The 27,077-nt window shown below is 37.1% G+C and overlaps 2 protein-coding genes and 1 long non-coding RNA gene across 3 annotated transcripts; 2 read left to right on the forward strand and 1 right to left on the reverse strand.

The window, feature by feature from the left end:
- Nucleotides 1-3,008: 3,008 nt before the first annotated feature.
- Nucleotides 3,009-8,659, reverse strand: ATP23 (ATP23 metallopeptidase and ATP synthase assembly factor homolog). The gene is made up of 6 exons (XM_068669342.1): nucleotides 8,458-8,659; nucleotides 8,054-8,099; nucleotides 7,867-7,948; nucleotides 7,433-7,570; nucleotides 5,943-6,026; nucleotides 3,009-3,394 (listed from the first exon to the last, which is right to left on the reverse strand). The coding sequence occupies exons 1-6, from the start codon at nucleotides 8,627-8,629 to the stop codon at nucleotides 3,191-3,193; spliced, it is 726 nt and encodes a 241-aa protein (XP_068525443.1). The 5' UTR covers nucleotides 8,630-8,659; the 3' UTR covers nucleotides 3,009-3,190.
- A 12-nt stretch (nucleotides 8,660-8,671) lies between these two features.
- Nucleotides 8,672-26,697, forward strand: RPAP3 (RNA polymerase II associated protein 3). Its single transcript, XM_068669341.1, has 17 exons — nucleotides 8,672-8,829; nucleotides 9,790-9,948; nucleotides 10,962-11,102; nucleotides 11,537-11,659; nucleotides 13,843-13,970; nucleotides 14,557-14,678; nucleotides 15,045-15,115; nucleotides 16,043-16,174; nucleotides 17,426-17,553; nucleotides 18,927-19,048; nucleotides 19,496-19,566; nucleotides 19,709-19,831; nucleotides 21,720-21,931; nucleotides 22,738-22,933; nucleotides 23,599-23,696; nucleotides 24,908-25,008; nucleotides 26,186-26,697. Exons 2-17 carry the CDS (start codon nucleotides 9,796-9,798, stop codon nucleotides 26,275-26,277), a joined length of 2,013 nt encoding a protein of 670 aa, XP_068525442.1. The 5' UTR covers nucleotides 8,672-8,829; nucleotides 9,790-9,795; the 3' UTR covers nucleotides 26,278-26,697.
- On the forward strand, nucleotides 17,560-18,767 carry LOC137849587 (uncharacterized). Its single transcript, XR_011091968.1, has 2 exons — nucleotides 17,560-18,240; nucleotides 18,283-18,767. It is a non-coding gene; the product is annotated as an uncharacterized lncRNA (long non-coding RNA).
- Nucleotides 26,698-27,077: the final 380 nt, after the last annotated feature.

The raw sequence follows: 27,077 nt of genomic DNA on the forward strand, positions 1-27,077 counted from the left end.
CCATCCTTAGTATAAATAATGCATGTTCCTTGTCCTTTATCCTATTTAGAATACCTTTAATCTCCAGCTTCTAATTTCCTAATTAAATTTACACTGTCCATTTTATAATGATTTGACCTTCTACCATGACTTAAATTCCCTGCCCCAGTACATTTATGGAGTCATCACTTCCACTCTCATAGAGTTTTTCTTGCTTTCTTTCCAGATCTTTTTGGGAGAGAGAACTGAAGAAAACAAAATGCACGGGGCCAAGGAAATCATGAGTAGAGCCACAAAATTGTGACTCCCTGGTGGAGACGTTCTCCTGGGACTGGGTGAGTGAGAAACTGGGTTGTGGGACCAGGTCTCCCAGGACTGCTTTTACATCTTACATTAAACAGAAAACAAACAAAATGTCTGTATGTGTGCAGTTATTCTTTCAAGCAATGAAGGCTGAGCTCTGGGCTCAAGTTGCAAATTTGCATGGTGACGTTAATGTTGTCTGAGCACATCTGGAAAGCAGGTGGCATTCTACCACTATTTCCATATAGTTTTATCTCAACAAGCAGTGGGACAAAGAGTTGCTTTTCTTTTGCTTTGTTTTGTTTTGCCTGACTGAATTCAGTGTGAACAAAATATGATTGGTAAATTCTTGTGCTCAGGGCCCAAGTTCCAGGTACTTTATCTATCACTATACATGGAGAGGTAAATTAAACATGCCTTGAATGATTTTCTGACAGTTAAGGCAGTTCACATTGATATTTTACAACTTTTTAAATCTTCAGGGAGCACGCACACAAACTATCTATCAAAAATGTTCCCCAAACTGTGTTGTCTCTTTTACTGGGACTTATATGTAGAAGTGACTGCATTGCCTGTCATCAAAGGAATGCCTTAGTCTCTAAGACCATGGGTTAATTTCACACACTGAATGTCAGTCTAATCTCTACATCTTGGCTGGATTTCATATCTATCCCTTTCTGGTATATTTTGTAGGCTAATGTAGACCCCTCTTTCATGTATAGTTGATAGAACCATAGAATCATAGAATAGTTTGGGTTGGAAGGCACCTTAAGGAGCACCCAGTTCCAAACCCCCTGCCATAGGCAGGGATGCCACCCACCAGAACAGGTTGCCCAAAGCCCTGTCCAGTCTGGCCTTCAACACCTCCAGGGACAGGGCATCCACTGCTTCTCTGGGCAGCCTGTTCCAGTGCCTCACCACCCTCTGAGCAAAGAATATCCTCCTAAAATCTAATCTAAATCTCTCCTCTTTTATTTTACAACTGTTCCCCCTTGTTCTATCACTATCTGCTGTGTGAAACAGTTCTCAACATTTTTTTATAAACCCCATTTAAGTACCGAAAAGATGCAAACAGGTCTCCCTAGAGTCTTTGCTCTAGTCTGAACATCCCCAGCTCCCTCAATCTTTCTTCACAGGAGAGGTCCTTCAGCCTCTGACCATCTTTGTGGCCCTCCTCCAGACCCACTCTAACAGGTCCAATTGTTATGGAATATCCCTATGGTTGATTTAGGTCAGCTGCCCTATCGATGTCCCCTCCCTGCCTCTTGCCCACCCCCAGCCTGCTGGCTCTTGGCAGGGGGTTGGAAGGAGTCTTGATACTGTGCCAGCACAGTTCAGCAATACACAAAGCACTGGTGTGATAGCAGTGCTGTTCTAGCTACAGGTGCAGAGCACAGCACTGTATGGGCTGCTGCAGGGAAAGTTAACTCCATCCCAGGCAGACCCAGCACACAAGGAGAGATTGAGAGCTAGGACTGTTCAGTCTGGAGAAGAGAAAGTTCAGGCAGACTTTATCAACATGCATAAATATCTGATGGGGCAAGGGTGGAAGCAAAGACTGAGCCAGTCTTCTCACAGGTGCCTAAGGAAAGGACAAGAGGAAATGGGCACAAATACCAGAAATTCCATCTATTTCCATATACATAATTCCATATGTATCTGCATGTGTGATCAAATGCTGAACCAGATACTGAGAGGTTGTAGAATCTTCAATCTTGCAGACACCCAAACTCAGCTAGACTTGCTCCTGCAAAACCTGCTCTAGTTGACCCTATTCTGTGCAATGGGGTTGAAAGAAACAGTCTCCAGAGGTCCCTTCCAACCTCAGCAAATTCTGCACAGAACTGACACAACCAGTAACAAAAAGTCCTCTCAGACCTTGAAATCCCATTAAGTTTGTTTGGCAATCAGTACAAAACAATAAAAATCAGAGGACTATTTGCTCCTTTGTGGATCTAGGTTTCCCATTTGAGTCTTAATCCAGTAACTGTTAATAGTTATACCTACAAACCTTTTGACTGTGGAGCCACAAGTCCATTACGTCAGTGAACTGTACCTGTGGTAGAATCATACCTTCAACTTCAAGAAAGAGGAAAATGTGGCTTTCTTGTATACAAGACAATCATTATAATACTTTGTATTTGGGAATAACAGTTTCTCTAAGATTTATTATGAAGTTGGCAACCTTTCCCTTCCCTCAGAGGAAGAGATGAACCAGTCTTTTTCCTATACTGTCAAGCAGGTAAGTTCCATACACTATTCATGCAAAACTCAGTCTGATGGATAGACTCTGACAATGCTTATCCAGCCTGTAGGTTTGATCCTGTAAGCAGGAGAATTGTCAGTCAAATTTCTAATAAGCAAAAGGGCTTTATGTACCTGTACAGTTAACATTAGATGAGGTGGAATTAAGAGGTGCTCAAAAACCGACTTCAGAGACAAATGGGGCAGTTCACTACATTTGGGAAGCGCCAGTTGTTAAATACAGGTCCAGGAGCTTTTTAAATGGACTGAAGAAGATAATCAAATTTATGACTATGTATCAAAGATGGTGGAAATTTAAAGATTTTATGAAAAGATTTGTTCAATAACAACAACATTTTTAGAAACCAATTCCTACTCAAACCAAACAGAATTAAATATGCATTGAAATGTGCAGATCATTATCTACTAAATCATTTGGTGTACTAAACGAGCTTGTTGGAATAACAGGTAAAGAAACACAGTTTTTAGTCAAGTTCATTTACTTCATTTACCTTGATGTAAATTGGCTCCTTGAAAAAGTTTACAAAATTAATTGATGCACTTGAAAGAATTGCCCCTTTCCACCAGCATTGCAGGTGTAGATTGCAACTCCATATACTATAGAACAACCAGCTATTAACATAGTTTTTCACATTTTTTTCCTTTACAAATTAGCATTGTAGCGATCTCTGTTCAGAAAGTCTTTATAAGCACGTTTTGCATCTGTTTTATTGTGCGGGATTCTTCCAAATGGTTCCAGATCATTGAAGCAGGCATCAAACACTTCATCCACAGCTTTTTCCGCAGTCTCTCTGCTAACTTTTCGAACAGCCAGAATGGAACGAATTGCTCTATCTCGTACACAAGTCTAAAGTGGGAATTAGAAAATGTCATTATTACAAAAAATAAAAATAGAACAAACCCATTTTTTTCCCTTTTAAAAAAAAGATTTTGTCAAGTATCAACTCCTACTATATGTGCAATAATTTTGTGTCACAGAAGAGTAAAATAACGTCTGCAATAAGCATTAAAAGATGTTTCTGTTCAAATTTGTTTTAAGTATGTGTTTTAGTTTTCCATACCATTTCCATTTCCATAAACTTCCAGATAAGAAAAGGATATTCCTCTCAACAGGAAAAAAAAATAAAACTTGAGATTTGTTGTGGGTACCAAATATTTGTACAACTCGACTTGCACACAAGAGAAAATATGTAAAAAGAAACATACATAAATCCAAGTTAGTACTTCTAACCCCCTTTATGTTGTAAAACATAAAGGAATGACTCCTCTAATAGTGTTTATTTTGATACCTCTCTTTATGACTACTTTTGCTTACACAGTTTGTCTACTAAAAGATAAAAACAATGTAAGCATCTCCAGCTATAAGCTGACTACTGCTCTAGAATAAACAAAAACAATTATTTGGGATTCAACCTGTATTCTTCTCTACAAGTAGAAAGAAGCAGCTCCTCCAAGACATGCATTGTGTGACTGGTACCCTCTGTTCCTGACACATGGTAATATGGTTAGTATAACCAATGGTAAGGCACGCGTGCACAATATGCAACTGGGCTGGTCACAGATCACTCTTCCCTCCCTTTCTCCCTACCTCTCTGGTGCCAAGGTATGGGGGCATCCACTCACAGGGTTATTAAGGCCATTAGCATTATTAAGGCTCAGGTGCTGGGTCGTCAGGATGTGGTTACACCCATCACATAACTGTACAAGCACATGGAGCTTGGAACTGGGACACACAGAACTGGAAACTGTCTACAAGATCATGCAACAGCAAGCACTAGAAGCTAGACCAGCACTGCTGCTGGACAGCAAAACCCGTGAATCCTCTGGTGCCTCCACTGTCATCTTCCTGGAGGACTGAGTGAGTGGCTCATGTTCTTTTAGGTAAAGTCTGAGTCTGGCTTATGATTAATATACACTACTGACTAATCAGAATTTGACCTGATCTGCAGAAGGTCCAGGTGACTGAAAAGTCCATGGAACTAAGAATTCTAGAAATTCTATGTAACTGTCAGCTACACTAAGTGGCAGAAATTGTAGATAACAACCTATGCTGATTGCTAACATATTATGCAACAATAAAGTGTAAAAATAATATATAATTATAACACAAAAACCCCATGGCCAGTTGTCATTCCTTCAAGGATCTCTAAAACAACCTGCCTGTCCTCTGTAGTGTTGGGTGACAAATGGTTATTTAGACCCCTTGTAATCCAGTTTTCAAACACTTAAGAGTTTTATGGCCTTAGAGTATTGCTGCTACATTTCTTGCAAACCCCATTTTTGTTGGGTTCTTATTGACCATCCATTGTCAGTGGTAATGCTATAGGACATGACTAAGTACTCTGGCATTTCACTTCAACAAAAATAATAAAGGTCTTCAGAAAAAATAATAAAAAAACCACCATGAACCGTTAAAGGTTAATTAAGTAAAGGTTGATTGAGTAGCAGGTCCACAGCTTATTCACAAGCACTGGTCCTGTCACACTACTGCTCTGCAAAAACAGAATTGCTGGGGAGCACGGAAGAGATGAACAGTAACAAACTGACAATAATATCAAAACCTATGAAAAAGGAATGCTATTACAGACACACTTTGCAGATATAACTGATTATGCAAATTATGAAATTAAATTACAGACTACAGTTACAGGAGGGTCCTGTACCCTGAGTCTGTAAAATAGCAGAAGGAGCTAACAGTGTAAAGGAAACAGTAGGAGTAAGGAGGAGGAATAGGAAAAAATAATGCAGAAAACTGAATATTAGAAGGGTTCTACTTTTCATTGAAGTATTCAGTCAGCTGCTACAACTGCAAGACACAACAGGAAACTCAATACAGTTTCCCGGCCAAACCAGACAAGATCAGGCTCCCTATGCATACCCCCTCTTTCCGTCCCCCCACCGCCTGTTAAGAATATACTTCTGTCAGAGCAATGTGAGGAAGATGCAGATTACTCTGCAGCAATCAATGTTTCATGCAGCTACAGTTCTGTTCTTGTTAGTTGAGATTTAAGAAAGAATCCAGCAATGGGAAATACATACAGAAAAACTGAGTGACAGGAGCCAAGAATGAGGCAGTAGGGAAAAAGAAATAACAGCAAAGAAACAAAATGCGCAAACCGGACCTAGTACACATCCAAAGGAAAACATAAGAAAGGAAAGGCCTTGAGGAAGCTAAGACGTAAAACAAACAAGAACTAAGTAGGGCTCAGTAACATGAGAACAAAATAAAGTGGGAGAAATGCAGGGCAGATAAAAGCTGTACAACAGTATTATGGATTCTCAGACATTTACTTCTTTCTGCAATGGAAGTATCGCAGAAAGTGTAAAAGGCAGTGATCGAATATGTAAAGAAGGCTCATAACAAATCAGTAGACGTTAATATCCATGGTCTTTACCTGATGGTGTGCTTTTAATCCAAATTTAAACCTGGCTATTTCATTCATCAGTGTACAGTCTCCACTGAGATTAGCAGCTCGAATCTAATGAGGAAAAAAATACAGTGAAATAGAAGATCAGAGAAAGACGTGGAAATACAAAGTTAAAAAATAAATAAAGATAACTTTTTTTTTGGTATCTTTCTGTTGGCTGCTGATAGAGAATAATATTCCTTTCCCACTTGTACTTATTAATACCTTTTTTAACCACCCTCTCAACCCCAGTGAACGCAAAGTGTTACTGCTCAACATGTAGGCTTCTACAGGGCCAAAAGCTCGCATATTCTCAATGCTTAAATGATTGAGCAGAAAAGATAATACTTACATATACGGACTACTAAAAGAACATAGAAATTAAGATTCTCCTAAAACCATCTAGATTAAAAACTCATACAAGAGTCTGGAAGAAACACAGGAACTTTTCAAAGAGTACCACCTGCGATACCCAGAGGAGCAGGAATCCAGCAATTATACAGAATGGCTTTACTGATACCATAAGAATTTAAAAAGTGAGACAACTTTTTATCTACAAAAAATATAAAGACAATACATGATGATGTGAATCTTTTCCAGAGCAAATATGAATAAAATTAATTTTTATGAAATCTGATCACATCAATTCACATCAATTCTCTTAAATCCTATCTATAGATGAAACCAGGGCATATCTTAAGCCTGGAATCAAATATGTTCTCAAAAAAAAACACACCAACTCTGTAAAATACTGTTACATTATTTTATTTTTAAAAAGTATAGTTAAGCCATCTAATTCACTCAGTGACAGAAATGTAGTTTCACAATATTAATCATAAGGCAAAGCTTTTCGGTGGTCAAACAACAGGAATTACATCAGATATCAGCTACAAGCACATGAATACACAAGTTGTGTATATAAGAGAAATCCTTACTAGCCTGTGTTCACTGTTTAATTTCACCTACTAATGCATCAAATTTCTGAGGCCCTTCAATCTGCATATCCCCACGTCCTCTGAAATGGACATGGAGTCAAAACTAAAAGCATTATTAGCAACATCACAATCAAAAAAAGTGAGAAGACAAGATTACTGTTAACCAGAAAATATAAACCAACAAAAAATATACCCAACAAACAGATTTGAAGGAGAGAAAAGGAACACTATAAATATTCAATTAAGATGTGAATGTATGCTAATCTCCAACTATTCTCATTTAGTAATAACCACTTCTTGTTATGCTTGCACGCACAGGGACAACATTTTACTTAGTATGACACTGACATATTAATATTTGTGAAAACAAGATATTTGTTCTCTGATTGAAGCTGTTTAAGTTGATCAGACAGAAAGGACAAAATGTATTAAGAGAATCAATCAAATGAAGTTTGTATAACAGGATACCTAATTAAACATGAAGCATCCCTAATAACCAGCAGTAATGAATTCAATGGCAATGTTAGAAGCATTTTAACTTACCTCTGAACAGGCTAAGTGTTTGACGTTTTTAAACCAGTCAACATGTGCACGGCAGTGATCAAAAGCGTGTATCAATTCATGCGCAACCACACGGTTCATATGGGATTGCTGGCGAATGTTGTTCTGACACAGAACAATCTGTAGAAGGGATATAGGTAGTCTTTTCACCAAGTTTCTTAGAGACCCATGCAGAACACCTACAGCAATTAGACTCTTTAGATCAATGTTTTTTATCATCAGCAGCCCCACCATTCTTCAGTGTCCCAGTAGTGCCCGGTTCAATACGTCAAAACACCTTTCGCATATCTATTTTCAGGACTTTAACTCAGGTATCAGCATGAATAAATCCAGTTCTCTTTTTTTCATCAGGGAACAGGACACTAAAAAAACTGTGGCCTCTCCTGTAAGATGACAGTGTCTGATTCGGTGCCTACCTGAGATGTGGCAGAATCAAAACCTCCACTGACACAGCCATCACAGTTTTCGCAAGAAAAGTGCCGGTCATTGAAGACAGTGCTGAAAGGTCCAAATGAACAAAGTTTGGGACAAAGTCGAGGAACTCTGCTAAGTCTGTGTAATACGGACGGTACTACGCAAAAGGGGACGAATTAGTTTACGTACCAACCAGATTGCTTCATAGCCGCAAGAAGCAGTTGAGCGTATGGATCTAGAAAAACATTGCTGCAATCAATTTCTCTAGAGGAAAGCTTTGGAAGTCGTCTATAACCAAAATACGGAGACAGGCAAGGAAGGCAGCGCTGTGTATGCAAACTCTCGCTTGCTAGCTCTCAGCCTGGACATGACACAAACGGCCCAGCCACCCCCCCCCACGCCGGTCACCCCCTGAGCCACGTCCCCAAGCACCGCGCCCGCCCTTTCCTTGCACACCCCCGGGGACGGTGACCCCACCGCCCCCCCGGGGAGCCCGTCCCAGTGCCCGCTGCCCCCTCTGAGCAGGAGGAAAATCTCCTCACGCCCACCCCGCACCCCCCCCGCCGCACCCTGCGGCCGCTCCCGGCCCTTACTCGTCTCCAGGCTCATCCGCAGCATCAGCTGGCAGCGGTTGTGGAAGGTGAAGAGGCTGCGCACCAGGAAGCCCTGCGGCTTCTTCTTGCGGTCGGGGAACAGGCGGTACCCGAGGTCATCCTCCTCCTCCTCCCCCCCGCCCGGCGGCGGCGCGCCCGCCCCTGCCGCCATGGCCGCAACCCCCTCCCCCCTTCCCCCTGCCCGGCCTCTCCCGGCCACCGTCCCGGCGGCAGGGCGATGCCGCATGCGCCGCGTTCCCCGCCTCTTCCTCCTCCCCTCCCGCCGCGGGAGGCTGCGTGGTGGGAGGAGGCCGGGCCGGGCCGCGCGGCGGCGGCGACGGCAGCGGCCGCAAGAGGCGGGGTGCGGCGCAGGTGGGACGCGGCCGGGGCCGGGGCCGGGGGGTTGTTGGTGAGGGGCCCTGGGCGCCGGGTGGGGCGCAGGAGGCTCCCGCTGAGCCCCGGGCAGCCCCGCGGGGCCGGGCGGGGGCCGGAGCGTGGCGCAGGCTGCCCGGAGGGGCCGTGGGGTCTCCTCGTGGGCAGCCTCCGGAGCCGCCTGGGTACGGCCCTGGGCAGCCTGCTCCGGGTGTCCCGCCTGGGGCAGGGGCTGGGGCAGGGGCTGGGGGGCTCCTGGGGGCCTGCCAGCCTCAGCCGCTCCGGCCTTGCGTTGTCTGTTACTCGGAGACGCTTCAGAGCCCCCAGAAAATGGCAGGGTTTAACGTGCCTTTAGGCTTTTAGTTGTGGAGGAGTGTTATTTTAAGTATTAGTAACGAAGGAGTTACTAATAACTGAGTTGCCCTTCATCTATATTATGTATTACCGCCTCATGCATTTACTCTTTCCTGTCCTAAAAATGCGTGCATATCTAAACATACGCAGTTTCTAAGGGCAGAAAATGCTTTTGGGGTTGGTTTGTCAGAAGCCTTGTAAGTCTTAATCTGTAGTTAAGACTTAACATGGAGTATTCTTTATTCTGTCTTCTGGGAAATACTACAGAAATTGCTTTGAGCTATCATAGTTTATTATTATCCATTATCACCTTCAGGACTTTCATTGACTTGTTAAGTCTTATAACTTACACTAAATTGGAGCATGACTTATATATATTTATATAATCTAAATTATATCAGAACAAATAATGTCTTCTTTTTGTTCCCTCCCAAAGACATTTAAGTTGTGTTTCTTTATGGTTTCTTCCTATCTAATGTTTTTACTGGGTTATTTGGGAAGCCTGTCTTGTATGCAAGTCAGATTTCTTCATTTTGAAGGAGCTAGCTTCCTTCAATACTTACTTTGAAATTCTCTTTAGGAAGTTTTCTCCTTGAAATTTGGCAGGTTACGATGACTGCACCAAATAAAGCTCTGGAGCTACAGCTGCAGATAAAGCAAAATGCTGAAGAGCTGCAGGATTTTATGAGAGAACTGGAGAGTTGGGAAAAAGATATTAAGGAAGTAGATTCTGAATTAAGGAAACAGAGTGGTGTTCCAGAAGAGGTAAAAATTGATGGACTTACGATTTTTATTAACTCAGCTATTCATTACATGACAGTGTTTTTAGTAACTTCTTGTTCCATTCCTTTTCTTCCCTCCCATGTCTAATGAAGAGTCAAGCTACAGAAAGATAATCCTTTTTGCAGGTTTTTTATTTCAGAGAATCCAGTTAACTTCAGCAAAATTACACATGTTGGCATGTAATATTTGAGTAGATGGTACGAGCTAACCCAGCTGACTTGTTCCTCGTCTGAAGTAGATTGAGGATTCCTCTGTAAACTGTTCCACCAACAGAGCTGTGGGGTTGTAGCTTCTGGAGTTCATGAATGCTTTGTGACAATAAGTGTTTAATCGATTCCAGGTAGACCTAGGAGAATATTTCTATCTGTAGCATCACTGTTATTTATTTATTGTGGTCTTTTAATATATTAATGCTAGTTTTTCAGTGATACTCTGCAGAAAGTTGTTGTAAAACTTAACCTTGTATCACAAATCACAGAACTGTAGGGGTTGGAAGGGACCTCGAAAGATCATTGGGTCCAACCCCCCCCGCCAAAGCAGGTTCCTCAGAGCAGGCTGCCCAGGTAGGCGTCCAGACAGGCCTTGAATGTCTCCAGAGAGGGAGACTCCACAACCTCCCTAGGCAGCCTGTTCCAATGCTCTGTTACCCTCACCATGAAGTTCTTTTGCATGTCAGTGCAGAACTTCCTGTGCTCTAACTTGCAGCCATTGCTTGCATAAAATACTTGTTATTACCGTATACTGAAAGATTTATGCTTGTCTCTAGTGGTTTTGCAGAAATTCCTGAGAACAGCTTGCTTAATGGATTTCTAAAGTCAAACTAGCCAGCAGATACAGATATTATAGAAGTAGAAATATCTCTATATATTTATATTTCTAAATAGAAATAGAAATATTATTAGAAATAGATTTCTATGATATCTATACTGTAGACTATTCAGTACAAGTAAATAATAGTTATTCTGTTTGATAATAAATTACTTATTTCAATCTAGAATTTACCACCAATTCGAAACAAGGCTTTTAAGAAAAAGAAGAAAAGCAAAAGTAAAGTCCCATCAAAGACAACTACTGAGGAAAACAAGAAAAACAAAATCAAGTCTTATGATTATGAAGCATGGGGAAAACTTGATGTGGTGAGTCAGGATATTTTCTTGTTAATTTAGTTTTCTCCCTAGGCACTTCTGTTTTGAAATCAGATTTACTTACTGTGCTGAATACTGTATGACTGTAGAAAGTAGCTTTTTCCCCAAAAGGGGTTAACTTTAACATGTGGAATAATGAGAAATACTGCAGCTTCCTATTGATTGTGTTTTCATGCAGCAGATTTCTCTTCACTTAAAATCAAATGCAATCTTTTATCAATAGGCCTGTTAAAAGGTTATAGTTCTTGTAGAATATAAGACTAAACATGGCTGTCAGTATTAGAAGATAAGTCTTGTGAAATGTAGAATGCAGAATGAAGAGGACTTAAGGAGTAGAGATTTTTAATCAGACGACTCATTTTCTTAGTCTTACTTGATTTATTTTGTATTGATAAGTTATAATAAATTATTTTGTCCCTTTTCAGGATAAAATACTGGAAGAACTTGATAAAGATGACAGTACTCATGATTCTGTGTCTCCAGAATCAGACTCTGAAGAAGACGGAATTCGTATAGATGCAGAAAAGGCTCTTGCAGAGAAGGAAAAGGTAATAGCATTATAAATGTTTATTATCTACAAAATAGGGACTTGGACGTAGGTGCATTTGTAATTTGTTTTTAAAAGATTGTCTGCTGAGATGAGAGTTCTGCTGGAATGTGCCTGCTCTTCAGATTTTTTTTTTTAATGTCTGTGTTCCTGCCCATTATTCCAACGTACAGAATTCTGACTACATTTCTGTTTCTCCTCATCACTGATTGCAGCAAAGGCTGTCACTTTACTTAATGTACGCTTATAATGATCAATGTATTTGTGTATTTTTTTTTTTTTTTTTTCATTAAAAAGTTGGACTGCTCTGTAGAATTGCTGTATAGACCAAACATGCTTACTGGAGCCCAAGGTATAAGTGCCCCAAGTGAAATCCCCAAGAATTTCTCTGTGTCTCTGAATGATGGAGAAACTCATATGTCTCCACTGGCTTGGTAATGGCAAGTTGGTACCAGTTAAGATTTTTACCCTGTTTTGCAAACAAAATACAATGAGACCTATCTTATGCTTCACCTTCTTAATGGGCATAGCAAGGATTTCTTCGGATAAAAAGTACAAAATCTTTGGTTGCTTTCAACAAGATGTTGATCAAACTTTGCCTTTGGGCAAGTATACAAAACAACTCCTGTCATCATGATCGAATCTGGGAAATAATAAATGCTAGTCATCTGAACAACATTTAAGATGTGTGCCAAACAGTTTTCCACCTTGTGGCAAAAAATGCTTTTGCATTTGTGGAAGGAAAACAGAATAAATGCTGGTCTTTAGCTTTTCTCGGTGTACAGGATCCTTATTAGGCATGCCATGCTCATCATCAGGGGCCTGTTGGATCTTGCTACAGACACCTAGTAGATCTTGGACTCAGCAATGTTTCTCTGCAAGAAAAATGAACAAATTCTCTAAGGTTCTCACATCATGGTTTTGTCCTACATGACAGATTCAAGCACCAGAGACATGTAGTCAAGCCAGGATAATAACTTTAGCCCTAATAATTTCCTCTTCAGAGTGAAAGAAGTAATTTATTGCCTTCTGCCTTTTAGGTGCTTTCTTGTACATATCTCTTTATCTAAGACAGGAATACCCCAAAATCAAACAGGAGCACTTTTCAGCAGTACCAACAGTATCAACTGACCAAGTAGCACTCTTTGTTGGCATAGACAATAACAAAAAACATACTTTGCTGTTGTGTGACTAGTGAAAGCTTTACCTGTTTGTTCTGTGTTAATACTTCTTTGGTTTTTAGTGTTATGAAGAGTTTCATTTGTATGAGCGTTCCTTCCTCCCAGTCTTGGGCTGGCTAGAAGCCCAATATAATATTAGAAGTTTCTGTTAATCGAGTTGCATGCTGAATACTTAACATCTGTGACCTGATACCATTGTGAAAGTCTTTTCAGGACTTTCCCCTAATAGTAATTAGGAGAAATCTGAATTTTAATAATACTAGGTGGAATGAATAAAGAGCATCAGATAAAGAGCACCTGAACTACATCAACTTGTGAGGTAGATAGTCTAAGATAGTTATGTAGAAATTTATGAGGTTCTGAGAAAGTGTATTTAAAAACAACCATCTGATACCATCTGTCAGTCCATGCTCTTCAGTAGAATTTCTTAGTGGCTTTGTTTTGTTTTTAAATTGTCTGCATGCATGACATCTGCCTACGTTCCCTACTGCTGTGAAATTCCCAGATGTATAATCTGCATTCTACACAGAGGAGAAATTGAGATATCTGTGACTGTTATCATTCTGGCAGCAGATAAAAGCCATGTCCCAAAAGAGATGTAAATTAGAATACTTACCTAGGAAAGGGAGGATGCCAAATCTAATCTCTTTTTAAAAAAAAAAAAAAACAAAACAAACAAAAAAAAAAACTTCAGTAAACTTATATGGCAGTTCAAACAGCTTTGTATGTGCTGCTTCTATGTTTGTAGGAAAGACCTACAGATACTGAAAGTTAGCATAACAAGAACAATTTACTGTATAAACGATGGTAAATATTTAAGATAGAATATTTAATATTTTAGTTACAAGAAGTGTTTCACAGTAAAGCAGTAATTTGTGAAAGATTTTAAAAAAACGTGAGCATTCTAAAATACAAGCTTTGATTACTGATTTTTGCTTAAAAAAAGAACAAAATGTATCTACACAGTAATTTGTTAAAATTACTATTTTCTTCCTATTTGCAGGGTAACAACTACTTTAAACAAGGAAACTTTGATGAAGCTATAAAATGCTACACTAAAGGGATGCATTATGATCCGTACAATCCAGTATTGCCCACAAACAGAGCATCTGCTTTTTATAGAATGAAAAAGTAAGAACTGTATTGTTAAATCCGTAATACTTTTTTCTATGACATTTTACCTTCAGTTTTTTAATGTGTGTGTGGTTTTAACTTTTGATTATACTACTTATCATGCTGTAATATGTAGGCCTATGTAAGGCTGGTTTCAAACTTGCTTTGCAGTTTCGAAGTGTAATAGGAATCTGGGAATCTGGTAGTTTCTGTCATCTTGTTTTCCTTCTGTCTTTTCGTGCTTTAAGTTTGCCACCTTCTATGTTATAGCACAAGACTTCAAAAAAAGGAAAAACAGAAGTTTAGCATCCAACTTGCCTTTCTGGTTCTATGATCTCTATTTTTAAGGTTTTAATTTCTTTTGGGGGAAGTTAAGGGTATAGGGGAGTTGGTTATTCTTTTTGTTGCAGTAGAGATTGCTGACATCTGTTTTCCTTTGCTTTTCCCATGTATTCTGAATCAAGAGGTGTTTAAACACTTGTTCTCTACCCCTTTTGAAGCCTGAAAATTTATCACTTTAGGAAGGAGTAACTTGCTGAGTAATGCTGAGGTTTTATTTTTTGTTTTCTAGATGTGTTCACTAATTCACTTTTTTTTTAAATAGGTTTTCTGTTGCAGAATCTGATTGTAATTTAGCACTTGCTTTAGATAAAAATTACATAAAGGCTTATGCCAGAAGAGGGGCTGCTCGCTTTGCTTTAAAAAATCTTCAAGGTGCTAAAGAAGGTGGGTCATATTTAATAATTTCTTAAAAAACATGCACATTGTTTACCTGTGGGCTTGCCTAAAGCTTGTGTGATTCATGTATTTGACGTAGGAATTTAATTTTCAAAATCTGTAAACAAAAATAATGAAATACCATATTGCATATTCTTCTGTGAGGGTGAAATTCAAGCAGCAAGTCTAAATGATTACCATAGGTGTCCGTAGTTAAAGAATTATCCAGTATTAAATATCTTAGTGTTGTTTGTAATATCATGATTTTTAGGAAACTACAGAAAAAGGTTATCTCCAGAAGAGTGCTCTTATTTTATGCTGCAGTTACAGGCCTATAATTCATACTTGAAACGTTGTTTTCTGATCTTCTCATAGATTATGAAAAAGTTCTAGAGCTGGATGCAAACAACTTTGAAGCAAAAAATGAACTGAAGAAAATTAATCAGGTAATAAGGTTGATAGGCCCCAATATAAATTAATACATCCTGTTTAGTTTGTATCAATTTATAACAAGAACTGAATTCAACACAATCTCATAGGCTTTTGCTGGCACTTCAAGTTCTCTGAAGTCAAAATCTGTAATTTAATGTCTTCTAGTTCTGGAGAGTATGCATACACCAGTGTAATGGTGGGTTGGCAGATTATGATTGGATGTGTACACCAGCTTCTCTGGCTTTATCTTCTTCCATCAGGTGTTTTTTCAATTTCTTGTGTTAATGATTTTTTTTTAAAGTCATGTTTAGTGTTTTGGTACAAGGTAGCAGTACAGGTATATCAGAAAATCAGAAAAATGATATATTCTCTTGGTAGCAGAGTAAAGCTAAACTGCTAGGCTGCTTGTGGTTCCACTGCTTGCTGTGCTATGCCAGACCAGAAAGTCAGTTTAAGCCTAGCAGAACAGAAACTCTGCTGCAAGTCTAACCTCTTTCGTGACAGGGAAAGAATGCTTTTTATTATGATCTTACTAAAATATAAGAGTATCTAGCATTACCTCTTCAATGGTAGTTCTTAAAGTTCTTTGATAAAGCTTTATTTCAAATGAAGACCCAAAGTCTTTGATAATTGAAGAAATTGAAAGTAACTGAAGAATCTGTGAATCAGGATTATATAGACAGTTTTCATGGATCATTTTACACTGTGCTGCAAAAATTACATATCTTCTATTTCCCATGTAATATTCTGACTCGCAGTTCCTCACAGAAATACGTTTTTGAGCTTAGAATGATGTCTTCAATTTGTTTTCAGCTTACAGTAAGAACATTTCTGTTAAAATGCTTGGCAGATCTTTACTTCTTAAAAGTTTAGAATTTATTGTAACTCCTGTTCTGAAAATGTGTGAGGGAAATGCCTACTGAGAAACAACATCTTTGCAGGCTCTATCATCAAAAGAAAGCTCAGGACAGAAGGAGTGTGAAGATGCAGTAAAACCAGAATTAACAGACAAAGAGAAGAGGTGCATTGAAGACGAGCAGCTCAAGCAGAAGGCTGTTATAGAAAAAGATCTCGTAAGTTGCAACTTCTAAGGGAAGAAGAGAACTAGCAAACTAGAGCATAGTCTTGTGCTGTTAGCTTGTTAGCTCAAATTAAATTTGATTCTGTCCTGAACATCATATATACAGTGTGCTTGATGCACAGCTTAATTGCTGTTTCAGGCTCTGTTGGTGGTGGGAGGAAGGGGAGTCAGGTTCAGTTCTTTTTGGAATCTTCTGGGGGAATAATTGCAAGCTTGCTTTTAGAGCTTCATTTGTACATGATAAATTTCAGATATATAGTAAGATAAAACCAGAACTATATTTTACAAATAGCCCATTTGTCCAGTATTATGTGCATCTTGACTCTTTCCCAACTAGGGTTGTACATCTTTTGTTTTCAAACCACTGATGACATGGTGAAATGTAGTTATAAGAAGAACTTAAAGGAGTACAGGCAACAATGACAACGTTATTTCTGATAATGTTATTTCTGGGTATATTATCTTGACTCATAGTTGGCTTGTTGATTTCTCTCCCTCCCCACCACTGCAATTAAGAAATAACTTTACCTACTAAACTAAAATTGTCTTACTATTCTCTTATCTACTTAACTTCTGACTTTTTATAAGTTTTCATTTTTCTTTTACTGGTTTTAAGAGGTTAGTAGGATTAAGGGTAGGGAAATAATGAAAGGATACATTAGGTAGGTAAACGGAACAAAAAGGGGCCACAGTAACAAAATGCTATTAGCTGTGGCTACAGAATCACTAACTTTGGGTGCAGCCTGGCTTATAGTGCACATCAAGAGTAAAGAAATATTATGCGTGCATCATCTTCTCTGCTGCTACTTTCCTCACTGGCAAAAAAAAAAAAAAGCAGAGGCTGCAATTTGTACTTAATAGGATCAGTGTTGCCAGGAACAGCCCTACAGTCATTCAACTGTGCTATGAACAACATACTGTACTAGACTAAAATTTCTTTACTGTGGAACCTCTCCTGTTGCCTACTTAATGTACCATTTCTTTCTTTTCCAACTAATCACCTTAAACTGTAGAGATAGCATTATTTTTAATCCATGAAGTACTGGAAAAAAATAAGAAATTTTTGTGGTCTGCCTCCAAAGAGTTTAGATATGAAAAAATGTCATAAATACCTGTCTTGAAATTTGTGTTCTTTGTGATTCATCTTCTTGATATTGTGTCCTTGTCTACTAAAAAGAAAAAAATAGCTAATTGCACTAGATCTTTCTCAACGTTACCTTTTCTCTGAACTTAACTATAACAGGGTAATGGTTATTTCAAAGAAGGGAAGTATGAGGCTGCAATAGAATGTTATACACGTGGTATAGCAGCAGATGGCACCAATGCACTTCTGCCAGCTAACAGAGCTATGGCCTATCTGAAGATTCAAAAGTAAGTAGGATTGCATGTACTGTATTGTTTCTTTATTTCTAATATAAGAAATTCTGTATGTAGTTCTGAACTAGAAGGAAGCCTGATCCAGTGGGTTTTCACCCAAGTTTCATGAGTCACTTGTTGCAATTCTTTCTAGAATTTGGTATGGAATAAATCATACTGAAAACAACAAGTGATTTAAAAACAACCGAATATGTGGGATCTCATAATGTATTTCATAGGAAAGAAGTTCTGAGAAAATAAAATAACATAAGTTTGAAATTATAATGAAACCTAAGTGATTTTTTTTTTTTAAGTTTGACTTCTAATTCTTTCACACGTGTAAAATTCTATATATTTACCTTTATCCAAGGACCGGCACCTTTGTCTTTTTTGGCTATAAAAACAGTCAGCTACTGAGTGTTGCCCTGTATGAAAAAGTGGATTGCAATTGCTAACTTGAAAAGGAATGGATAGGAGCTTTTTCTGAGAATAAAGTAATCTTTAAAAATACTTCTCTAACTCTAATAGTGTGTACGTGTAATTTCTCTAATTAAACTTTTAAACTTTTCTCACGTAATCCAGTAACAGTAGGAAATGCATACTTTCTACCAAATGAGCAAAATTCCAAATGACTGTTTTTGAAGTCTTTGAATTTTGCTTTTTTTTTTTTTTTTTTTGCTTTGACTCCCTGTTGGTATAGGAGTTTAAACCTTTTAAATTGATGATAGCATGAGAAGCAGAGAGCTGAATGTTTTATCAGTCATCTCTTCTAATGTGTTGTGGCTGACCATGTACAGACAATGCACTGATCTCAAAGTATGCAATTATAAAGTAGACTGCATGGGTACTATTTCCGTTGAAGCCGTAGAGGATACCATAATGCAAGTAATGTCAGAGAATCAGAGGAAGTGATACTCTACTTGAATGGCCAAGAAGAAAACTGATAGTGCAAGATAAATCGTTGTATTGTTTACACTTCAAAGAGGACTCAAACATGAAATGCAACAAAAGCTCATTGGTATTCTCACCAGCTCTGTAGGTTTTTGAGAGCTGAAAAAAATGTACCGTTTCTGTAAATTTAATGATAGATTGAGAGAAAAGGAATGAACAAAAATACTTTAATATTCACACATTGGAGTCATGATCAAATATAACTGGAATGACTTGATCTTAGAATGAAAGAAAATGACCTTAATACAAGAATATGCTGACTTATAATTTCTGATATTGTTAAAAATATGCTCTTTTATTTTTTGTTCTATGTTTTGGATCAGTAGTATATAGGTAATTAAGGCCTTTGTATTTTAACTTCTGTGTAGCTCTGTCTTTTAAGTTGAAATTGCTTATTTTGAAACTAATCATTAATTTTGTATTATTCTTTTGCTGAGATATGAAGAGGCAGAAAATGATTGTACGCAAGCTTTGCTGTTAGATGCCTCCTATTCTAAAGCTTTTGCCAGAAGAGGGGCTGCAAGAGTTGCTCTTGGAAAGTTAAAAGAAGCTATGCAAGGTATGACTCTGAATTAGGATGTGTGATAGGTAGAAGGACATAAGTAGAAATAGTAGAAGTAGATAAGTAAAAGGAGGTCCTGATTTTTGTTTTTAATCTTAAAATAACAATTAAATAACGTGCTGACTAGCTGAGGTTTCAGTGCAAAAGTTAGGATGAATGGGCTTAGTTGTTTTTCAATTAATATGTATAACTTTTATATTGGTATTCTTATGATAGGAGGACGGGCTTGTGTTAAATTACAACAATTGCTACTTAATAGTAATAGTTTGAAAAATTAATGTAAAACTAGATTAAGATAGATATTAGGATGAGTTACTTTAAGTATTTTATAGCTATGAAAACAAATGGGAGGTATAAAAATTTGCCGTTAGAAAAATTAAAATCACAAATTTCAATTCGTAACTTGAAATGCGTACATTTTTCATATGTTGTCTTTCACTTCAGATTTTGAAGCTGTTCTGAAGCTGGAACCTGGAAATAAACAAGCGATAAATGAACTCACTAAAATAAGAAATGTATGTACACCAATGATTTTTTTTTAATGTAAACCTACAGTAATAGTTTTTTCATTCTTTATTACGTAAATTTTAACAAATAATTATTTCTGAAACTTGCAGTCTTTCTGGGAAAATTACATTGTTAATTTTTTTTTTCCAGGAATTAGCTGAGAAAGAACAGTTAGCTCAAGAATATAAAGAATATCCTGCAGTATTGATAAAAGAAGCAGAAATAAAGAATATAGTGAAACTCATTGATGATCCATCACTCCTGAAATCAACAGTGAGTTGTTGTTTTTTTTTTAAAAAAAAAAACAAACAAAAACTTTGTGAATTGCTATGTATAATGATGGGAAAAAGTAGAGTTTAAGTTACAGTCAGCTTCTTGCATCTTCTGATAGATATATACTGCATGTGGAAATCTCAAAAGTTCAGAGATTTACTTTAGTGATATTTTTTCAAGAATGTAACTTCTGCATTTCTGTGTGTGTTCAACAGTATCCATAGTGTAAACAGTGCTATACAGGAAACATAGTGTGTATATATATCAACAGTATGAAATAGGGAGGCAACTCCACAACCCTCTCCCGAGTCCTAACATAGTTGAGAGTAGATGGGTGGCTAATGGGTAAATGGGTTCAGCCTCTCATGTTTGACTACAGACTTGAGAAAGCTCTGGGTAAATGTCCCTTCTCTTTCATCAGCTGTTTCCAGTTCCTATAGCAACTGCTGTAGTAACAAGACATGTTGCATACCCATCTCATATGTTGGTATCACTCAGGGCTACTGCGATAGCTTTGAGCCTGCAGTTTCATCCATGTATGCTGTGAAATAGCTGAATTATTTTTTTTTCAAGAAGCAACATTTTTAAAGTCTGAATTATCATTCTGACTATAACCACTGATGGGTTACATATGACAAAATATGATGATATGGAGTATGCATTCTTGTGTAAATACAAAGCATGTTCAAAATGTGTGGCTAGTTTTTGTAGGAAATATGTGATTATTTTGATACCTTTCCTTTAAAGTATTATATGCTCTACAACCAGATGGTAAAAGTATATCTATTTAATATACTATCTTTAGAAACCTTAATTTATTGTGAAATAGCTGAAATACGACGCCTGATTATAGTCAGTTTTCAGTTTGGCTGCTAAGTTGAGATACTAGGCGGCATTTTTTCTGTGTAACTCTGTAAATTTTTTCTGTGTAATCTGTAACAAGTACAGATTAAGTATCTGTGTTCTTTGTACTGCCCAAAGAAGAACTGTAACTGTGTCTCATATCGAGTAGGCACTCTTAGCACAATGATGAGGTGTCATATTGTCAAAGTAAACCATATATTGTCTGTTCGTACCAACCATACAGGGCTTTTTGGGCATAATTTAAAGCAGTTTGCAAATTGTTGTGAAGACTTGCAGAGGGTTTATGTTAGAGCTGGGCAGAGAAATCTGCCATCTCTAAAAGTAAAAATTGTTGAATATGTTTAGTTTAACCATGTATATTTGCATCAATATTCGTAGAGCAATTTAGATTCTATTCAAAGAATTCCAAAGTTCCACTAACTGGTGCTTCATAAGACCTAGGAACGTGGTGGTAGGTGATCAGAAATAATGGTGATCATGCAGAGATGAAACGAACAAGCTGAAGCATTTTAATTACTCAGCATGTTCTCCAGTGGAAGGATTATTACCTTGTGTTGTATGTAACTTGGTCAGCCAGGAGGCCTGAGTTACAAATATTTATCTCAAAATATGAAGTTGAGAGATAAGTCATATGTTTATGGGTGCTTCTTTGTTTAGCTAAACTACAAAGCTTGATCAGGTCATTGGTCAAAACCTTTTTTTTTTTTTTTTTGGGGGGGGGAACCCCCAAAACTTTTTTTTCTTTTTTACTGGAAAAACAGAATACAGATTCTGAGATACTGTAGGGGTGTGCTGGTTTATAACAAATTGAGCAAATGATAATATAAGACTTCCTGTAGAAAGTCATGAAGCTTCCTTTTTTTGCCATTTATCTTCACTAAGTGTCTCCTGTGTGTTTCAACATACATGAAACTGGGTATGATGAAGTTGTTTAATTATAAACAGGAGTTTCTCTGGTGCCAATACAGTGTATATTTATACATAAAGGCTTACATGCATGACATCAGGTGTGTGTTCTGTTTAGAAGCCTTTGCGAACAATACCCATTGAAGTAGTTGATGACGACATGCCAAATAGTGACTTCCCCAGCACTACTTCTTTCGTTAATAACTGTACAAATTTGACAAGTATTGAAGCAACAGAGAATCTGGATCAGGATGATCACTTAACTACAATGGACATTCCAAAAGCAAAACAATTAAAAATAGAAGAAATTGCTGATACATCACCATTACAGTAAGTATAAAAATTCTGACCCTCTTTTAGGAAGGTAGATGTAGTTGAAATATAATCTTAATTCTCAAACTTCTACACGTGATGAGATATATAACATAATATTGAGAATTTGAATTAAAAAAAATATGCAAAGAAACATGCAGTTCTTACATGTCTGTTTCTTTGGTGGTAGAAACACATATAGTCTGTTAGTGTCGTATGGAAAGTTAGTAGTTGCTCTTACATTTCGAAGAGGAAGAAACTGGAAATATTTTCCCATATTCCATATTCACTTCCTCGTGCACTGTATCTTTCCTTAGTACCTTTTATGGAATCCTGATTGAAGACTTTGTGAGGACTGTTTCCCCTTGGCTTTTTCAGCTCAGTCAAATGGATTTACCAGGTGTTGAAGAAAAAAGTAAATTCCTCAATCATTTTATAATTTCTGAAAAAATAAATGGACTTAACTGACAAATTATAGGACAAAAAATAGTGCCACTGTAACCAGTATTGAAATTGAAACAGGTTGCTCACTTGTACTGTGGTTTAACCTCAGACGAACCTTCAGGTCAGTCAGATAATGACAGGAAAAGTGGGAATGGTTTTAAAGTAAAAGGGGAGATTTAGATTAGAGGTTTGGAGGAAATTTGTCATTCAGAGAGTGGTGAGGCAAAGGAACAGGTTGCCCAGAGAAGCTGTGGATGCCCCATCCCTGGAGGTGTTCAAGTGTTTTAGATTTTTTAGGATTTGAAAGGTCTCCTGTTAGGTCTCAGTGCAAAACTTCCTTAAATGTTTTCTAGATTACATACTTTGAAATCTCTCTTCAGGCTTCCTGCTAGTGTGAAAGGAATTTCACCAGTGTTGCATCCATCTTTTACTACAAACAAGCAGGCAGAAAAAGAAATCAAAGCATCATATAGATCTGCTTCTGCAGTCCCTGCCATTCCTGCAAATTCTTTCCAGCTTGAATCTGATTTCAGGAAGCTGAAAGACTGCCCAGAAAAACTGTATTTGTATCTCAAGGTATGAAACGTATTGTCTGACAGTACTTTGATAGCATCAACTTAGGCAAAAAGGGTAGCTATGTTAGATTGTCTTAGCAGTGTGAAATAGTCCCTTTCTTTAATTGCCTGCACATAATTATAAGTAGTGTGAGCTGCATCCGAATAGTTCTCCTCTTGGGTCTGACTTTTCACTTACCTCGTGTAGAGTACAGTCTCTGTATAATCTGTCATCTTTTAAGCGTAGGCCCTAAGTCTGTAAACATAATGTCAGCAAAGTGAAATTCTGTTTTCTTCAGATGAATGCTTCTAGGGTAACCAGACATATAGCAAAATTCTTCTCCCTTTATATTGAAAAAATACTTGAAACACATCAAGAAACAAATCAATCTACATCTATCAGCTTCTGCTGATGTGTGTGTGTGTGTATGTGTGTGTATATATATATATATATAATATATATATATATATACAGAAATTGCTTAGAATGCTTTTTTTTAAAGAATGTAGCAAAAATCTTCTCAAGAAAAAATTAAAGCCAGACAAAACACATAAACAGTAATTTGTTAGTTTTCATGCACTTCCAGCATTGCCCAAGATATCCTAAATATTCATTTATAATTCTTATGACTCAAATGTGTTTTTTTTTTTTGCCTAAATAACATACCTTTCTTAATTTTCCCAAAGCAAATAGAGCCTTCGTTTTATCCAAAACTGTTCCAGAAGTCCTTAGATCCAGACTTGTTTAACCAGATACTGAAAATTCTACACGACTTCTACATTACGTAAGTTAAGCTTCTCTTTTGTTGTATATTGCTTGTTATTATTCCCATCCTGCCCCTCACTTTTGGTCTTACAAAATTATTTTGAATATGTAGCATTACATGAGTCCGGGTACAATACTTGGAATGATTTAATTCTTCCTTACTAAGAAATTAGACATATCTTGAAAAGTCAGAAAAGTAAGGAAATAAATAGGTTCTACCTAGACTAACCTGTTAGTAACATTTAGATAGAATGAAATAATTTTTGTTCGTGTTACTATGTATGTCCCATTATCACATATGGTTGCACGATATTAATTTTGCCTATTCCTGAAGCTAAGAAATACATGTGGTTTAATTTTTCTATGCCATGTCTATTGTGATACACTCTGAATTCTTAATTACCTGCTAGAATTTTACAGTAGCTTGTAGTAAATGTATAGGAGCTAGAAGTTCTAATGTGAAAGGAATGACAATTTGCTCTGAAATTTGTCTCTGCTACCATTTGGTTCTTAAATATCATTTACCTGTTGGAGGCAGTTTGTTACTTACATGAATTATGCTGTGAGCATGCATTCAAAATGCTGATCAGTCCTTGTTTTATGGAGAAAAGTAAATGTAAATGAATATCAGGCTTTTTCTCAGTTTCTGTAAATACCCATCATTTGTGTGACGAGGCATGGTCCTATATTTGTGGTATGACTTTGAAAGGCTAGTAAGCTTAAGTTGTTTGCAGTAAGGTAAAAGGCATTTGTTCTGTAGGGTGACAGAACAAGTTACAGAAGAAAAACACTCTTAGTTTTTAGTATTTGTAGCAAAGATGGTGCTTGCTTACTACTGCCTGTTGTCCAGAAGAATATAAAATGAACAAAATCTAGGAATTGCCTATACATATAAAAATGTCAGTAGCTGTAATGAGGTGCTTGTTACGACAAGGTGAAAGCATTAAATCATTTAATAGCTATTCTGTACATTAACAGCAATCATTTTGCATCAGTCCATTTTTTTTTTTTTGTACTTCTCTGCTCTTGGTCTGTATTAAAAGGATGCTTGGATAAATATTTCTGGTTTTGGCTGTCTGCTAAGTCAGTGGAAGAATGCACAGGAAAGATGAGAATGGGAAAGGAATTCCATTGGTCCTTTCATTTCCTGAAGTCTTTAATATTGCTTGCAGCTACTGAATCTTTCTAATCAACAGTAGTTATTTTTATGTTTCTAATAATCTTCTACAGGAAAGAGGAGCCATCACTCATCCTTGAAGTCCTCCAGAGGCTATCTGAATTAAAAAGATTTGATATGGCAGTAATGTTTATGTCAGGCTCAGAGAAAAAAAGTAAGTAGTTCAGTACCATCTTCTAAAAGTCGGTTTGTTGATACTGTATTTTGTAAGAAACGTGCAAAAGAGTGCTACTATTGTTTATTCCATGAAATAATAATTTAAGATTAGTTACTTGCCTAATTCAATGCTTTTTGATTACTTTAGAAGCCAAGATGAAAATATATCATTTTTCTTAAATCTTTTGATCATTTATTAAGACTTGAAAAAATATAGCTAAATCCTTCTGGTTTTGTCAGTAATAGCACCGCACTTTACTCTGCTAAAATAACTTCTCATTACCACTTCAGTTTGTAACTAGCAATGCTACAAATTTATGAATTTGTATGAAATCTTACATCTCAGGTCAAGATGTACCAATTACAGTTTTCACAGGTATGACCACTTCAGCAATTACGATTTTAGTGCTGTCAAAAAAAATCATATTTTTTTAGCAAGCATTTTTTTATTTTTTTATTTTATTTTTATTTTGTTTTTTTAGAAACAAAGCAAGTGTTTCTAAACCTCTGTCCTGTCCTTGAGGCGTCACTTAGATTAGGTTGCAATCCAGGCTGACACTGGCTTGAATTCCAGGTTTATAAAACTGTGGTTTTCATGTCAAACACTTCTTGTTTTACCACCTTGTTTTACTTATTGCCAGACAGACTGAGTAACAGTGAGACACTCACAAGCCAAACTTTTCTTTAGGAACAAGTAATGTTAGATTTACTCTCTATAATTGAGTTTCACTAATAACCATTATAATTTGAAAATTTTGTTATGTGAATCTCCTTAAAATAAAATTACTTGTTTGACTTACTGAAGTGCAAGTCAGTTCCACTCAGGAATTGCCTTCACACCATAACCTGATGTAAGCTTTATCTGCCATCTGGCATTAACTTTTATCTTCTGCATTTAATGGTGTAGTGCCAAGATAGTAAACAAAATAAAATCTGTCTGTTTACGTTGTCAGTATTGTATATCCTTTTAAGGAAATGTTGTTAGGCAATTCACGAGCATCAAAACAGAGGGCTTCTCTTTGCTGCCTTTCTTGATCCTCTGAGTAATTCTAAAAACTTACTCATATTTCAGCTGTATAATGCTGAAAACCCTTACAGAAGAAAGAGTTGAACTAATTTACGTTCTGACTGTTAATTGCAAAAATAATGGTTTGTGTTTTTTTTTTTTTTTACAGTTACACAGGTATTGTTCAGTCATGTGAAACACATGGGGTTGAAAGATACTCAGGTTGAAGAATTGGAGAAGAAATACGGCATTTTCTCTTAGTTTAGTGAGTTCACTGACATTACGCATGTAAATTGCTGTTTCCACATTTTTGTCATGTGGAAATCATCTGAAGAAGCCTATAAAGACTGGAGTTCTGTTGCTTTTGTATAAGTAATGAGATTCTTAAACTTGATTCACCGGAATGGCAGGTAGCTGGAGAAAGTTCTGCCGTCACGTTTGCTGTCCAGCACTTGAAACAATACAGATCTACATTCTTCAGTGGAATCAGTTTGCCTAAAAAACAATTGGATTGATTGGCATTCAGGATTATGACTACAGATGAAGATCTCTATTAGAAAGAAAACATATATTTATACACATCTCTTTTGGTAAGAATCAAATGGTGTATATTACAAACTTGCATGTTGTTTTGTTTGTGTTTTTTTTTTAGAAATTAAATGTTGAGTTGAAAATACAAAATGTCTTTTTTTTTTTTCTTACTCCGGTGCCTAAATTACTCCTCTAAGGACAGACCATGCCTTAACATCCATAACATACAATCTGCAAAGAGAACCTGAGTTACAATAAACAAAAAATTCCAGAATTCCTTTACTTCAGCTTATCCAAAAGTATTAACAGCTGTAAACCTCAACTATAATTGCAGAATAGAAGAAAGTCAAATACTATGAAATTAAAAATTATGGAGAAAACCACTTTTGTCTTTAGAGAGTACTTTTACAATAATCTTATCACATTTATCTTCCGGGTCTTTTTTTTTTCCTATCCACATACAGTTCTTAAGAAGCGTCAGAAAGCTGAGCAGAATATTCTTCCAGTATAAAGAAGACAAAGGCATGAAA

The sequence above is a fragment of the Anas acuta genome, chromosome 1, assembly GCF_963932015.1.
Source record: "Anas acuta chromosome 1, bAnaAcu1.1, whole genome shotgun sequence".
NCBI lineage: Eukaryota > Metazoa > Chordata > Aves > Anseriformes > Anatidae > Anas > Anas acuta.

Coding starts and splice junctions, on each gene's coding strand:
- ATP23 (XM_068669342.1), bottom strand. CDS start 8,629: ATGGCGGCAGGGGCGGGCGCGCCGCCGCCGGGCGGGGGGGAGGAGGAG. Junction 7,949..8,053: donor GCTATGAAGCAATCTGGTTG/GTACGTAAACTA, acceptor TGGACCTTTCAG/CACTGTCTTCAATGACCGGC. Junction 7,571..7,866: donor TTGATTCTGCCACATCTCAG/GTAGGCACCGAA, acceptor TCCCTTCTACAG/ATTGTTCTGTGTCAGAACAA.
- RPAP3 (XM_068669341.1), top strand. CDS start 9,796: ATGACTGCACCAAATAAAGCTCTGGAGCTACAGCTGCAGATAAAGCAA. Junction 19,049..19,495: donor GTTAAAAGAAGCTATGCAAG/GTATGACTCTGA, acceptor CTTTCACTTCAG/ATTTTGAAGCTGTTCTGAAG. Junction 19,567..19,708: donor AACTCACTAAAATAAGAAAT/GTATGTACACCA, acceptor TTTTTTTTCCAG/GAATTAGCTGAGAAAGAACA.